Here is a 15389-nt window from a genome sequence, read left to right as displayed (position 1 = left end):
AGAACATAAACTTGTGCTATAAGCCAGGGAGAATGTGTGTTTACATGTACACACACTATTTTAGAAATATATTATTTAAGCTGAGGTACAAATGTAAGTCACCTCCAACAACCATATATGAATAATGGTTAACATTTATTGAGCTTATTTTGTATCAGCCACTGGGAAAAGGGCTTTTGCCCACTATTTAAGCCCCACACCAGCCCTGTGTGGTATATTATTAGTAGTATCCCTTATTATTTTATAGATCAAGTAACTGAGTCTTAGAGTATTGTTTTAAATCAAACAGCTACCAGGTGGTAGAATTCAAATGTAGGTAATCTTGAGTCCAAAACCCACAATGTTAAACTCTATTATAAAGCCCACAGTATATAGTTCAGTTATGCATAGAATAATGTGGTCTTATCCTTAAAGTGTTCTGTAATAAATTCTATAAACTTGCATAATTCATTCTACTCAAAATTCTTTCAATACTCAATAACTTTTAATGTCGGGGAGTTTGTTTTGATATCTGAGTTAAATGTTATTCAAAATATTCCATTGCATTCTTTTTGGTGAAAGGGGAGCCCAGCATGTTATCATCCTCTGTGAAAAGAGCCCCCATCATTATTCTTCAGCCACTGTTTCTCCTGATTGTACAAATTTGGTTTCTTCTATTTTGTTGCAACTTTAAACTTTTTGACCTACAGATTTCTTTAGACCTGCAGATTTTTTTTTACTAGACCTATCACCCCCCCACCCCACCCCTAAAATATATCAGCTGTGGAGTTAAGGATTTTTAAATTTGGGAATGATCACATTACATTATTTATCATGAATAAACAGTATGCTACTGTTCAGACTTCCAGTGTTCATTTACATCAAATTATTCATTCTAATCCCAGAACATTTTACTTAATACTTGTCTTTATTCCTCTTCCACATGTAGTTTTCTACATTTTTTCAATAAATTTGAGTAATCAAGTAGTCCATGCAACAATGAAACGAAACTGTTTACTTACAAATTAAGATTTGTAAATATATTTTCACATTAATTAATTATATTATCCCCAAATAATAATTGGGGCCTAGCTGTAAGACTCAGGTGAGTTGAATTACAGTAATAGTTTATTTCCAATTCTTACTAAGTTTACTTCTCTAAGAGTTAGGTCTTTTTAATTTACTGTTTCTAATGGAGTTTCTCTGTTCCCTCTGTTCTCTCAATTCTCCTTTCTACATTTTTTCCTCTCATTTCCCTTCCTTTTTTCCCAGTTATTAAGTTGCTTTATATCATAGTATTTATTTTGTTATCTGAAAGGATAAAAATAGTTGCCTTCAGTGGTAGGATAAGGAGAATGAGGAAGGGAGATAAAGGTGAAGAGAAAAAAGAAAAAAATTTTGAGCAGAGGGAAGAGGTGAGTCATATTTTCCTTGAGGTCTCCATAACAAATCATTAGTCTCATACACAAAATTACCTAACAAATAATGTGGAGGGCTCCTCTAGATGATAAATACCCATCAAGAGAAATAAAGTAGTGTGTTTTCTTCCTGTGAGCATGTTATAACCATTTATTTAAGTTTTAATAGTTTTTCTACCCTTGCATGTCATTTATATACATGTGTATGATTTAAACATAGGAATTGTATCAGCATTTTCAACTTCTAGACCATCTAACATGTTTGGGGTACTAAATATGTATTTTATCAGTTTTTGTTCTGTTTAATGATAATTACATGATGTGAGCTAATATCAATCCAGGAAAATAAGGAGTTAGGTTATGCATACTTTAGTTTAAACTGGATGTTAAATCAGATTGTTTTCTTTTCATTTTTATGCTTTAAAGAGTTATAGTTTTCACTTGTAAAATTTATTATCTCAGAGTAGCAGATAGTATACTTACAAAAATGGAATATTATATTTTTTAAACAAATTAGTCATTGGGTCACAGAGCTTATACATTTCCAAAACTTTTAAGGTAAATAATATATCATCTTGTTCCTCAACACTAATAAAAATATGAGAAGAAGAGTACTTCAGTCTGAGCCCCTGAAAACTAAAGGACTTGGTGTTTGGGGTGCTATTTCTGGAGATAACTTGCTTTCTGTCCCCTAGAGATCCTTATAGTGTTTTTTCACTTTAATTTCTTCAACAAAAAATAACATGAAGAATAGTAAACATAATAAATTGCTTATGGATTATAATGATTGGTACTTCTAAAGTATATAGGGGAATGTATGATTGAATTTTTATACGCCAGAACCTTGCAAAAGATTCTCATCTATTCCAGCTTTTTGGACTATTAGAGGAAAGAAATTATAGAGAAAAGTGCCTCTCTGAAAACTTCTGAAAGCAATTGCAATTGCTAATAGAGAAAAAGCATGCCTAATCAGGATGCCTAAACCTAAGCAGATGAATGAATTTGTTATATTACCTAATTGACTCACTTGAGAGGTATTTTTTGACTCACTCTGCTGTTATTAATGGGATGAGAATAAGATGGTGTCTAGCCAGGGGACCAGAACATCCAAAACCTTTGCCTTCTTGTAGGATCTCCTAGAGAAACAAACATTCTATCATTCTGAAGCTTTGTCACCAAAAAATACTTTAGAAATAAAAATAGACAGATGACCTTCTTGAAGGCTTTTCTAGCTAAGTTTACTGGTGGACTGGGGCCTAGAATTAAAAATGACTGGAGGACTGTCTTTGCTTTCTTTAAGTTCACAGCTGAGTGGTCTGATTGCTATTAAATAAGTGAAGTCCAATTAGCCATCAAGAAAATGGGCAAGTAGGAGATGTATATTTTGAGTAAGAACTAAGGAATAATAGAGAGAGTGTCCCAATTCCTAGAGTAAGGCTGACCTAGATCACCTGTTTCAGGCTTTTTAAAGTTCTTTTTCACCTGCTGCTTGGTGCAAGGGTTGATATTTTCAGAGAAAGATAGAGCTTGCCTCAATGTCTAGAGTTGCCCACCTAGTCATATGAGATTAAGCCAGGGCAACTTCTGAATAGGAAGTACAACCGCATAAATTTAATGGCAAAGAGAGCCAAGTAGAGAACACAAGAGAGCTGTTAGTCTTCATTTTTATGGAAACAAGAAAGAGAGGAGAGAAGAGAAGAGACAAAAAAACAGACATTAAGATAGAGCCTTCATCCATGAAGGAATAGGCCCTGGAGCCTTACATCTATGAAGGAAGATCCCAAGACATGGCACCCAAGAGAAAAGTATCCACATCCTTGATACTGATGGCTAGGAAATTGGTCCTCATTCCTGATGACACACTATCATTATGCCTGCACCTTGGGCAGTGGGGGTGGGGGGAACTGTGTTGCTAATACTTATTAATGTTCATGAGATTCTTAAATATTTGAAATCTGTAAATTCTTTTTAAAAAACTTTTATTGAGGTAGAATTTGAAAACTGTCATTTTAAAATTATATTATGTTCTATTATTTTCCTCCAAAGATTTGTGCTGATTGGGTAAAAGCTGATTAGTATTAATAAAGCATATAAATAAGAGGGAGAAGGGTTAAATAATGTTTTACTGAATAAATGACTCTGTATGCTATTGGGCACAGCTTTAGTTCTTTCTAGTCAGCTTCTCTCTTGTCTTTAGATTTTGCTTTTTCCTTTTCTACCCTGAACTCAATCATGAAACTCAGCAACACGGCACAGGTAGGTCTCTGAAAGGCCCACTATGATCCCTTCATTGTTCCTCAAACCTGTCAGGTTCCTCCTCTCTCTTCCCTTTTAGAATATCCAATGGTATCAGCTGTGGAAAGAATATTGGACATATTCCCTGGTATAAAGGCAATTGGAAGGAAAAGTACAAATTTATATCCTGAAATTCTTTATAAATCATGAAGGACAACCCTTTCTTTATAAAACAATTTTTAGACTGGCTGTAAAGTGAAATGGGTTATTTAAAGTATTTATAATAGTATAAAGGTATAATCCCTTACAGAAAATAAAAAGTATGTTGAACTAATTGTATGTCAGAGGAGTGATTTGGAGGGTCTTGTTTTTATGACAAAGTATATATCTGAAGAAAAGCATTGAAAAAGAGGTTTTACAAGCCTTTTTTTTTTTTTTTTTTTTTTTTGCTGTACGCGGGCCTCTCACTGCTGTGGCCTCTCCCGTTGCGGAGCACAGGCTCCGGACACACAGGCTCCGCGGCCATGGCTCGCGGGCCCAGCCGCTCCGCGGCATGTGGGATCTTCCGGGATCGGGGCACGAACCCGTGTCCCCTGCATCGGCAGGCGGACTCTTAACCACTGCGCCACCAGGGAAGCCCTACAAGCCTTTTTAAAAATTTTAAACTTAAAAAAATAAACTATAGCATACAAACAAAAAAATACTCTGCCAACTTTTCTGTAGTTAAGTTTCTTCCCATGAGGCAAGGCCAACTAATCGAAGATCCTCCCCATCTTGACTTGGATGAGCAAACCTAAAAACCTACTGTATTAACATAATTTTGAGCTTCTGTCTTTGGAGATTTTGCTTTTGTTATAAGATCTCACTATTAGCCTTATTTTTTTTTTAAGTAGATGTTAATTCTTAGGTCACATTCCAAGTGTCATCAGCAAATATATATACAGGGTTTTTTTTTATCAGAATCAGTTACCACAAATTGAATTATGCCTCATTAATTCACAATCGTAAGTTAGGATTTTCATCACCAAGTAAGTTCGTGTGTATTGGAGGAATACCATTGTTTACTATATATGACTTTATGCCACCAGTTATATACCTTATGCTGTCTCACAGTCTTAATAAACCCTAGTTTTAAATTTATTTAATTCATGTTGCCTTGAGTTAAAAAAATTAAAATTAGCTGTCATCACTTTGGACCCTGATTCTGTTTTTATCACTCTGACTGAGGTCTTCAGTGATTTCCTGTTCTCTACAGGAATAAATCCATCTTCCTTAACCTGTCATTCAGGAGTCTTTACATTCCATCTACAATCTTATTGCCTGGCTTTCTCTCTTACTATTCCTTCTGCTGCTCCTCCTCTACTTTAGCAGTAGATGCTAGTTTTTACTAAATGGGAACTCTTAATGAGAATTTTTCTTTTTTTCTTTCAAATGTATATGTTGAATCCAATTAGGCTGTTATATCTTACTCTCCCTTTCTGTTTCTTCCTACCACTGTACGTATTTTTTTTTTAACATTTCTTCTATCTTTAGAATGACTTTTTAATTTTCATTCAATTTCTATAATACCATCATGGCTCAGTTCAAGTCCATTCTTTATCATGAAAATTAATATAGCTAGCTTAAAATGTTTGCATCCCTGTATTACAACTGGCCAATAGAACATCTTGTCTTTTTAACATCAGTTGGAGTTTTATATTGGTATGTGATTATATCATTTAGTTTCGCATATGTTTTTATATTGTTTTTCCTCTTAGACTATTAAAATAACTTGAGGGCAATGAGTATGTCATATATAGACCATATATATGTATAAGTTTGTATATATATATATATAGACATAACTATTTTATTGATTATTAATAAATTTGGATATATGTTTTGAAACAGCTTTACAATGAGTTACATATTTGGTTTGAAACCACAAAATCAAGTGAAGCTATGCTCCGACAAAGTGTTGTTAATCTTCAGGATAAGCTATTTCAAAAAGAGCGAGAAAACGCTAAATTAAAAGAAAAGCTTCATGAGTCACAAGGAGCACTCTATCCTTTACCTCAAGAATGTGATTCAGACCACTCAGAACAGGTGAGACATTTTCTAAAAATATTACCCAGTATAATATCTTATTAAATTTTCTAGTATAATTGACTAAAACACAAAAATTGAATAAATTTGCATATATTAGAATGTAAGCGTGGCAGATTTATGTTGTGCTATTTTTTGTACTCTGTAGACATAAATATTATATACAATGTGGATTCATATAGAAATGCATATAGAAACAGGGTGTATCTGGTATAGTTATTGGGATGAAACATTTGGCTGGTATATGATAATGAAGAGGAAATTAATAGGTCATGTCCATTTTGAGACGTTTTATTGAATGGGGTAATGGAATGAAAAGAGTATTGAATAGAAAGTCACATAAAAGTACTTGCCATAATTTCTGGTATGTGGTAGTTAATACCATTTAGTCCCAGTTCTTTCACTATCTTGATATATGATTTTGGACAGATCAGTTGACTTTTCTACCTATTTTTGTCCTGTTAAGTGAGGTAGTACAAATGTATAGATAAATATGCAGATTAAGGATTCAAATAAACCTGGGATCAAATTATAGCTTTGCCTGTGAGCTTTGTGAACTTGAGCAAATTTCTTAACCCTTTAGCCAAAGTTTCTTCACAAATAAAGTGTTGATATTAATAGTATCTTTGTCATAAGAGTTTTGGGAGGATTAATGAGGTAATGCATGTCAAATGCAGAGCCTGTCATATAGAAAATATCCAGTGGTACCTCTTTTAGATAATTTTCAAGGTAACTGTCATCTCTAAGTATGTATTATAAAACAATCTTATTCCTATAAAGTTATTTGTTTTTAAGGCACTCAGCACTTCTTTAAATGTTAGAATTTAAAGAAATGAAATTAACACAAGTACGTAATTGGGAGCTTAAATGTTTATTAATGATCCTTTAACTTTAATGATCCAGTAATTTTTCAACCCAGCATATTTTGTCTTGCTAACAACTCAAACATAAGATTTTTAAATTTGTATTGTATTATATTGAATTTTTTGGACATCAGGTGCACAGAATTGGATTAGTCATAAGATTTGTATCATGACACAGTATTATTGGTTGGTCCCACCAACCAATTATTGTTGGTCCCACCAACTAATTCAAGGGTAGGAAATTACTAATAACTTATATCTACTTGTATCCTTCACCCTTTACTGGTACCCTGATTCTCTCACCAGAGGTAACTACTGAACTATTTATCATTTTGATTATTTTTTAGAAAGTTTTATCTCATATAAATTTATGAGGAACTAGAATATTGTTTAGTTTTGCCATTTATAAAAATGTATCAAATTGTATTGTTTCCTGGGATTTGGCAATTTTGACTCATCACTATGTTAAGATTCATCTATGATGTTTGGTATAACTTCATTTATTTTGACTGATATAAAATATTCTGTTATATGTGATTATATCATAACTACTTGTCCATTCATTTGTAGATGAGTATTAGGGTTATTCCCAGTTTTTTGCTGTTATGAATAATGCTGCAATTGACATTTTTGTACATGATTCTTAGTACACACATGCATGCATTTTTGTGGATTAACTATCTCAGAATGGAAATCCTAGGTCTAGGGTGTGATAATGTAAACGTTCACAAAATACTGGTCACTTATTTTTCAAAGTGGTTTTCATCAATTTTACTCATATCAACAATGCATTTGGTTGTATTTCCTACGCTTACTAGTCAAGTGAGTGCCCTCCTCTGTAAAATGTCTATTTATGTCTTTTATCCATTCTTGTACTGGATTTTTTCTTATTGATTTGCAAAAGTTCTTTAAATATCATTGATATTAATCTCTAGTAAGTTGAATATGTGACAAGTATCTTCTCTCAGTGTGTACCTTGTCTTTTCATTTTCTTTAACATGTCATATGATAAACAGAAATTCTTAATTTTAATTTAGAAAATTTAATCTTTTATAGTTAGTGCTCATTTAAGAAATTCTTCCCTACCCCAAATATGGAAATATTTGCACCTCTGTTTCCTTCAAAAAGTTTTAAAGCTTTGCTTATGTCATTTATGTTCATAATTCATTCGGAATTGTATTTCACATACAGTATAAGGTAAGGATCCATTTTTATTTATTTATTTTTCCCCAAATATTAGCCAGTTTTTCCAAATCAACCCATTGGATGATCCACCTTTTTTCTTGTGTAGTGCTGGGCTACCTCTATCATATATCCTAGTTCAGTATATTGAGTTTCTTTCTAGACTCTTTTCTCTGTATTCCTGGATAATGTTACATCATCTTAATCAGTATAGCTTCTTAGTAAGTCTTTATATTTGGTAGATTACTTTCTTACTGTTCTGTAAAGTGTCTTGCCCATGTTGGCACTTGGCACTATAACTTTAAGGATAATTTAGTTTCATGAAAATACTTGAAATTTTTTGTAAATGATTTTATTGAAGTGTAACATACAAATAGTAAACTGTACAAACCTTAAGTGTTTAACTCAATGACATTTCACAAATTGAACACATCCATATAAATACCACTCAGATCAAGATGTAGAATATTACCAGTATTCAATAAACCTCCATAATGTTCCTAATTAGTGGCTACCCCTACAGTGTAACCAGTTTTGACTTCTATCATCATTGATTAGTTTTGCTTCTTTTTGAAACTTACAGTATTTTACCTTTAAACACTCTATGCTATGGGTTTTTTTTGTAAATATCGTTTATCATATTAGGAAGTTCCCATCTATTCACAGTTTGAAAGCTTTTTCATGAACAGGTATTGATTGTATACAGTGTGTCTTTTAAGATGATGCTAGGGTTTTTCTCATATATTCTGTTAACATGGCTATTACATTGATTGTTTTTCAATTATTAATTCAGTTTTGTATTTGAAATAAACCTAACTTTGTTGTAATGTTTTATTATTTTCATATTGCTGGATTCAATTGGCTAATATTTTTCTTAGGATTTTTGCATCTATATGAGGGATATTGGGCTGTACTTTTCCTTTCTTGAACGTTTCTTATTAGATTTTATCAAGGTGATGCTGGTGTCCTAATATGAATTGCAAAGTATTCTCTCTTTTTTACTTCACTAGAAGAGTTTGTATAAGACATATTATTAAACACTGAATGCTCTCCTTCTAACATAAGGAACAAGTCAGTTATATTCAACATTGTACTGGAGATTCTAACTAGTACAGTAAGGCAAGAAACAAATAAAATCATGCTAATTAGAAATAAGGAAGTAAAACTCTTTTTATTCATAGAACCTGAGCATCCGTATACAAAGCGTACTGAATCTATGATGAAACAACTAGAAATAGTAAGAAAATTTAGCAGTGTTGCAAGATACCATCAATTTACAAAAGTCAATTATATATCTAAGTATTAGAAACAAATAATTAGAAATTGAAATCAAAAAAGACCATTTATAAGAATATCAAAACCTGTGTAATAATTAAGGATAAATTTGATAAAATATGCCCTGGACCTATACACTGAAAAGTACAAAACCAGAGTGAAATTAAAAGACATATGTAAGCGGACAGCTAGGCCAAGTTCATGAATCAGAAGATACAATGTTGTCAAAATGTCAGTTCTCCCCAAATTGATCTATTTATTATGTAATCCCAATCAAAATTCCAGAAAGCTATAGTTTTTAGATAAATACAAGCCAATTCTAAAAATTATAGGGAAATGCAAGGGACCTAAAAGAGCAAAATAAAGTATTGGGTTGGCCAAAAAGTTCATTTGGGTTTTTCTATAAGATGTTATGGAAAACCCTGAACGAACTTTTTGACCAACCAAATAGTAAAAAATAAAGTTGGAGGACTTACACTACCCAATTTTGAGACCTATTTATCAAGCTAAAAAAGAAAAAATGGTGTGGTATTGACATAATCATTGACAAAATAATTGATATAACAGAATAGAGTCCAGAAAAATACCCACTAATACATGTCGCTGTATAGTACCTCTTGAAATGCGGGTACTGTAAGTCACTTTGTTCTTTTTCAAGGATGCTCTGTAGACTCTTGCTCTACTGCTTTTTTATAGAACGTTTAGTATTAGCTTGTCAACTTTACAAATAAATATTCAGTTAGAAATGTTTCTAATTTCCCTTGTGATTTTCTTTTTGCCCCTTTGGTTATTAGAAAATGTGTTATTTACTTTTGAAATGTTTGTGTTTTTTCCTTGTATATCTTATTTTTATTCACTTCCAATATACTTCCATTATGGTCAGAGATAGTGTGCTATAAGATTACTGTATTTGGAAATTTATTGAGACTTGTTGTATGGTCCAGCATGTAGTTTTGATGAATGTACTATTTATACCTGAAAATAATTTTTAATCTGCAGGTATTGACTGGGGTGTTCCTTAAGTATCAATATTAATTATGTCATTGTGGTTGACAGTGTTCAGACCTTCTGTCTTTAGTGATTTTTATCCTTAGTTTTTTTTTTTTTTTTTTTTTTTTTTTGCGGTATGCGGGCCTCTCACTGCTGTGGCCTCTCCCGTTGCGGAGCACAGGCTCCGGACGCGCAGGCTCAGCGGCCATGGCTCACGGGCCCAGCCGCTCCGCGGCATGTGGGATCTTCCCGGACCGGGGCACGAACCCGCGTCCCCTGCATCGGCAGGCGGACTCTCAACCACTGCGCCACCAGGGAAGCCCCAGTATCCTTAGTTTTTAAATCAGTTTTTCTGTCAGTTGCTGAGAGAGGTGTTAAAATCTTCCAGTATTATTGTAGATTTTTCTGTTTTCCCTTTAGTTTGTCAACTTTTGCTTCATGTATTTTAAAGCTGTTTTATTAGGGGCATACATATTTATGATTGTCATTTCTTTCTAATTAAATGAACCCTTTGCTATTGTAAAATGCCACTTTTAACTATAATAATATTCTGTTGACTTGAAACCCAATTTTATGATGTTAATATAGACAATCAGTCTCTTTAATGGTTACATTTTCCATGGGAGATTACCTTTTTCTTATTCTTTAAATTTCCATCTATAGGTGTCTTAATATTTTTAAAGTGTGTATACAGAGTAAGATTCTGTTTTTTATTCATTCTGACAATTTCTTCCTTTTCATTGCAGCATTAGTGCACTTAAATTTAATTATTAATATGGCTGGGTTTAGGTGTACCATCTTACCATTTGTTTTCCATTTGTCCTATTTTTTGTTCCTCTGTTCCCATTTCCTTCCTTTTTCTGGATTAATTGACTGTTTATATATTTTTAAAAAGCAATTTAAAAACATCACTTTTCTGTCTTCTGTACTCCACTGTTTCTCACAGTATCACTGGAAATTTGTTTCATTGTTCACTTAAATGTGATGTGTCAGTTTTGGCTGGCTTTTTTCCTGAATATTTAACCTTTGGTTTTAAGCACTTTAACTGTAATGTTCCCAAGAATGATTTTCATCGTAGTCATCATTCTTGTAGTTTGATAAGCTTCTTCTTCTTTTTTTTTTTAAAGGTTAGACTTTATTTATTATCCAGATTCTATTTCTATTTCCTGGGAATTTAAAAAAAATTTTTAACATCTTTATTGGAGTATAATTGCTTTACAATATTCTCTTAGTTTCTGCTGTATAACAAAGTGAATCAGCTATATGTATACATGTATCCCCATATCCCCTCCCTCTTGTGTCTCCCTCCCACCCTACCTATCCCACCCCTTTAGGTGGTCACAAAGCACTGAGCTGATCTCGCTGTGCTATGCAGCTGCTTCACACTAGCTATCTATATTACATTTGGTAGTGTATATATGTCCATGCCACTCTCTCACTTCGTCCCAGCTTACCCTTCCCCCTCCCCGTGTCCTCAAGTCCATTCTCTACATCTGCATCTTTATTCCTGTTCTGCCCCTAGGTTCATCAGAACCATTTTTTTTATATCCCATATATATGTGCTAGCATACAGTATTTGTTTTTCTCTTTCTGACTTACTTCACTCCATATAACAGACTCTAGGTCCATTCACCTCACTACAAATAAGTCAATTTCGTTTCTTTTTCTGATGGAGTAATATTCCATTGTATATATGTGCCACATCTTCTTTATCCATTCATCTGTCAGTGGACACATAGGTTGCTTCCATGTCCTGGCTATTGTAAATAGTGCTGCAATGAACATTGTGATACATAACTCATTAAATTATGGTTTTCTCAGGGTGTATGCCCAGTAGTGGGATTGCTGGGTCATATGGTAGTTCTATTTTTAGTTTTTTAAGGAACCCCCATACTGTTCTCCATAGTGGCTGTATCAATTTACATTCCCACCAACAGTGCAAGAGGGTTCCCTTTTCTCCACACCCTCTCCAGCATTTATTGTTTGAGATTTTTTGAAGATGGCCATTCTGACCGGTGTGAGGTGATACCTCATTGTAGTTTTGATTTGCATTTCTCTAATGATTAGTGATGTTGAGCAGCTTTTCATGTGTTTCTTGGCCATCTGTATGTCTTCTTTGGAGAAATGTCTGTTTAGGTCTTCTGCCCATTTTTGGATTGGGTTGTTTGTTTTTTTAATATTGAGCTGCATGAGCTGTTTATATATTTTGGAGATTAATCCTTGGTCCGTTGCTTCATTTGCAAATATTTTCTCCCATTCTGAGGGTTGTCTTTTCATCTTGTTGATGGTTTCCTTTGCTGTGCAAAAGCTTTTAAGTTTCATTCGGTCCCATTTGTTTGTTTTTGGTTTTATTTCTCTTACTCTAGGAGGTGGTCAAAACAGATCTTGCTGTATTTATGTCATAGAGTGTTCTGCCTATGTTTTCCTCTTAAGAGTTTTATAGTGTCTGGCCTTACATTTTAGGTCTTTAATCCATTTTGAGTTTTTTTTATTTATTTATTTATTTTTTTTTTTGCAGTACGCGGGCCCCTCACTGTTGTGGCCTCTCCCGCTGCGGTGCACAGGCTCCGGATGCGCAGGCCCAGCGGCCACGGCTCACGGGCCCAGCGGCTCCGCGGCATGTGGGATCCTCCCGAACCGGGGCACAAACCCGCGTCCCCTGCATCGACAGGCAGACTCCCAACCACTGCGCCACCAGGGAGGCCCGAGTTTATTTTTGTATATGGTGTTAGGGTGTGTTTTAATTTCATTCTTTTAGGTGTGTCTATCCATTTTTCCCAGAACCACTTATTAAGGAGGCTGTCTTTTCTCCACTGTATATTCCTGCCTCCTTTATCAAAGATAATGTGACAATATGTGCATGTGTTTACCTCTGGACTTTCTATCCTGTTCCATTGATCTATATTTCTGTTTTTGTGCCAGTACCATACTGTCTTGATTAGTGTAGCTTTGTAGTATTGTCTGAAGTCAGGGAGCTGGATTCCTCCAGCTCCAGTTTTCTTTCTCAAGATTGCTTTGGCTATTTGGGGTCTTTTGTGTTTCCATACAAATTTTGAAATTTTTTGTTCTTGTTCTGTGAAAAATGCCATTGACAATTTGATAAGGATTGCATTAAATCTGTAGATTGCTGTGGGTAGTATAGTCATTTTCAAAATGTTGATTATTCCAATAAAAGAACATGGTATATCTCTCCATCTGTTTGTATCATCTTTAATTTCTTTCATCAGTGTCATATAGTTTTCTGCATATAAATCTTTTGTCTCCTTAGGTAGGTTTATTCCTAGATATTTGATTCTTTTTGTTGCAGTGGTAAATGGGATTGTTTCCTTAATTTCTCTTTCAGATTTTTCATCATTAGTGTGTAGGAATGCAAGAGATCTTTGTGTGTTAATTTTGTATCCTTCTACTTTACCAGATTCCTTGATTATTAGCTGTAGTAATTTTCTGGTAGCATCTTTAGGATTCTCTATGTATAGTATCATGTCATCTGCAAACAGTGACAGTTTTACTTCTTCTTTGGATTCCTTTTTTTCTTTTTCTTCTCTGGTTACTGTGGCTAAAACTTCCAAAACTATGTTGAATAAAGTGGTGAGAGTGGGGAACCTTGTCTTGTTCCTGATCTTAGTGGAAATGGTTTCAGTTTTTCACAGTGAGAATGATGTTGGCTGTGGGTTTGTCATGGCCTTTATTACGTTGAGGTAGCTTTCCTCTATGCCTACTTTCTGCAGAGTTTTTATCATAAATGCGTATTGAATTTCCTTGAAAGAGTTTTCTGCATCTATTCAGATGATCGTATGGATTTTATCCTTCAATTTTTTAATATGGTGTATCACATTGATTGATTTGAGTATTTTTAAGAATCCTTGAATTCCTGGGATAAATACCACTTGAGCATGGTGTATGATCCTTTTAATGTGCTGTTGGATTCTCTTTGCTAGTATTTTGTTGCAGATTTTTGCATTAGTGTTCATCAGTGATATTGGTCTGTAGTTTTCTTTTTTGTGACATCTTTGTCTGGTTTTGGTATCAGGGTGATGTTGGCCTTGTATAATGAGTTTGGGAGCGTTCCTCCCTCTGCTGTAGTTTGGAAGAGTTTGAGAGGATAGGCGTTAGCTTTTCTCTAAATGTTTGATAGAATTCGCCTGTGAAGCCATCTGGTCCTGGGCTTTTATTTATTGGAAGATTTTTAATCACAGTTTCAATTTCATTACTTGTGATTGGTCTGTTTATATTTTCTATTTCTTTCAGGTTCAGTCTCGGAAGTTTGTGCTTTTCTAAGAAGTCCAGTTCTTCTAGGTTGTCTATTTTATCGGCATATAGTTGCTTGTAGTAATCTCTAATGATCCTTCATATTTCTACAGTGTCAGTTGTTACTTCTCCTTTTTCATCTCTAATTTGTTTATTTGAGTCTTCTCCCCTTTTTTCTTGATGAGTCTGGCTAGTGGTTTATCAATTTTTTAAGGTTTTATTTATTTATTTATTATTTATTTTTTTGGCTGCATTGGGTCTTCATTGCTGTGCACGGGCTTTGTCTAGTTACAGTGAGCAGGGGCTACTCTTTGTTGTGGTGTGTGGCCCTCTTATTGCGGTGGCTTCTCTTGTTGTAAATCATGGGCTGTAGGCATGCAGGCTTCAGTAGTTGTGGCACACAGTCTCAGTAGTTGTGGCACACAGGCTTAGTTGCTCCGCGGCATGTGGGATCTTCCCAGACCAGGACTCAAACCCGTGTCCCCTGCATTGGCAGGTGGATTCTTAACCATCTGTGACACCAGATTAGTCCTAATGGTTTAATAATTTTCTTTATCTTCACAACGAACCAGCTTTTAGTTTTATTGATCTTTGCTATTGTTTTCTTCATTTCTTTTTCATTTATTTCTGATCTGATCTTTATGATTTGTTTCCTTCTGCTAACTTTGGGGATTTTTTTTTTGTTCTTCTTTCTCTAACTGCTTTAGGTGTAAGGTTAGGTTGTTTATTTGAGATTTTTCTTGTTTCTTGAGGTAGGATTATATTGCTATAAACTTTCCTCTTAGAACTGCTTTTGCTGCATCCCATAGGTTTTGGGCTGTCGTGTTTACATTGTCATTTGTTTCTAGGTATTTTTTGATTTCCTCTTTTATTTCTTCAGTTGTCTCTTGGTTATTTAGTAGTATAATGTTTAGCATCCATGTGTTTGTATTTTTTACAGTGTTTTTCCTGTAATTGATATCTAGTCTCCTAGTGTTGTGGTTGGAAAAAGATACTTGGTACGGTTTCAATTTTCTTAAATTTACCAAGGTTGATTTGTGACCCAAGATATGATCTATCCTGGAGAATGTTCCATGAGCAGTAGAGAAGAAAGTGTATTCTGTTGTTTATGGAT

General features: G+C 34.1%; 1 protein-coding gene across 8 annotated transcripts in view; it reads left to right on the top strand.

Moving 5' to 3' along the window:
* Positions 1-15389, top strand: part of CNTLN (centlein) — a 356448-nt gene that overhangs the window by 156283 nt on the left and 184776 nt on the right. For all 8 annotated transcript variants that reach the window (XM_081237458.1, XM_081237459.1, XM_081237457.1 and 5 more), the window contains exon 8: positions 5523-5717. In XM_081237458.1, the coding sequence (XP_081093584.1) occupies positions 5523-5717 (195 nt within the window). The remainder of the gene's footprint in view (positions 1-5522; positions 5718-15389) is intronic.

This window comes from Mesoplodon bidens (genome assembly GCF_964165515.1).
Source record: "Mesoplodon bidens genome assembly, chromosome: 6".
Classification (NCBI taxonomy): Eukaryota; Metazoa; Chordata; class Mammalia; order Artiodactyla; family Ziphiidae; genus Mesoplodon; species Mesoplodon bidens.
Note: the sequence above shows the minus strand (reverse complement) of the source record. Positions and strands in the feature narration are given on the sequence as shown.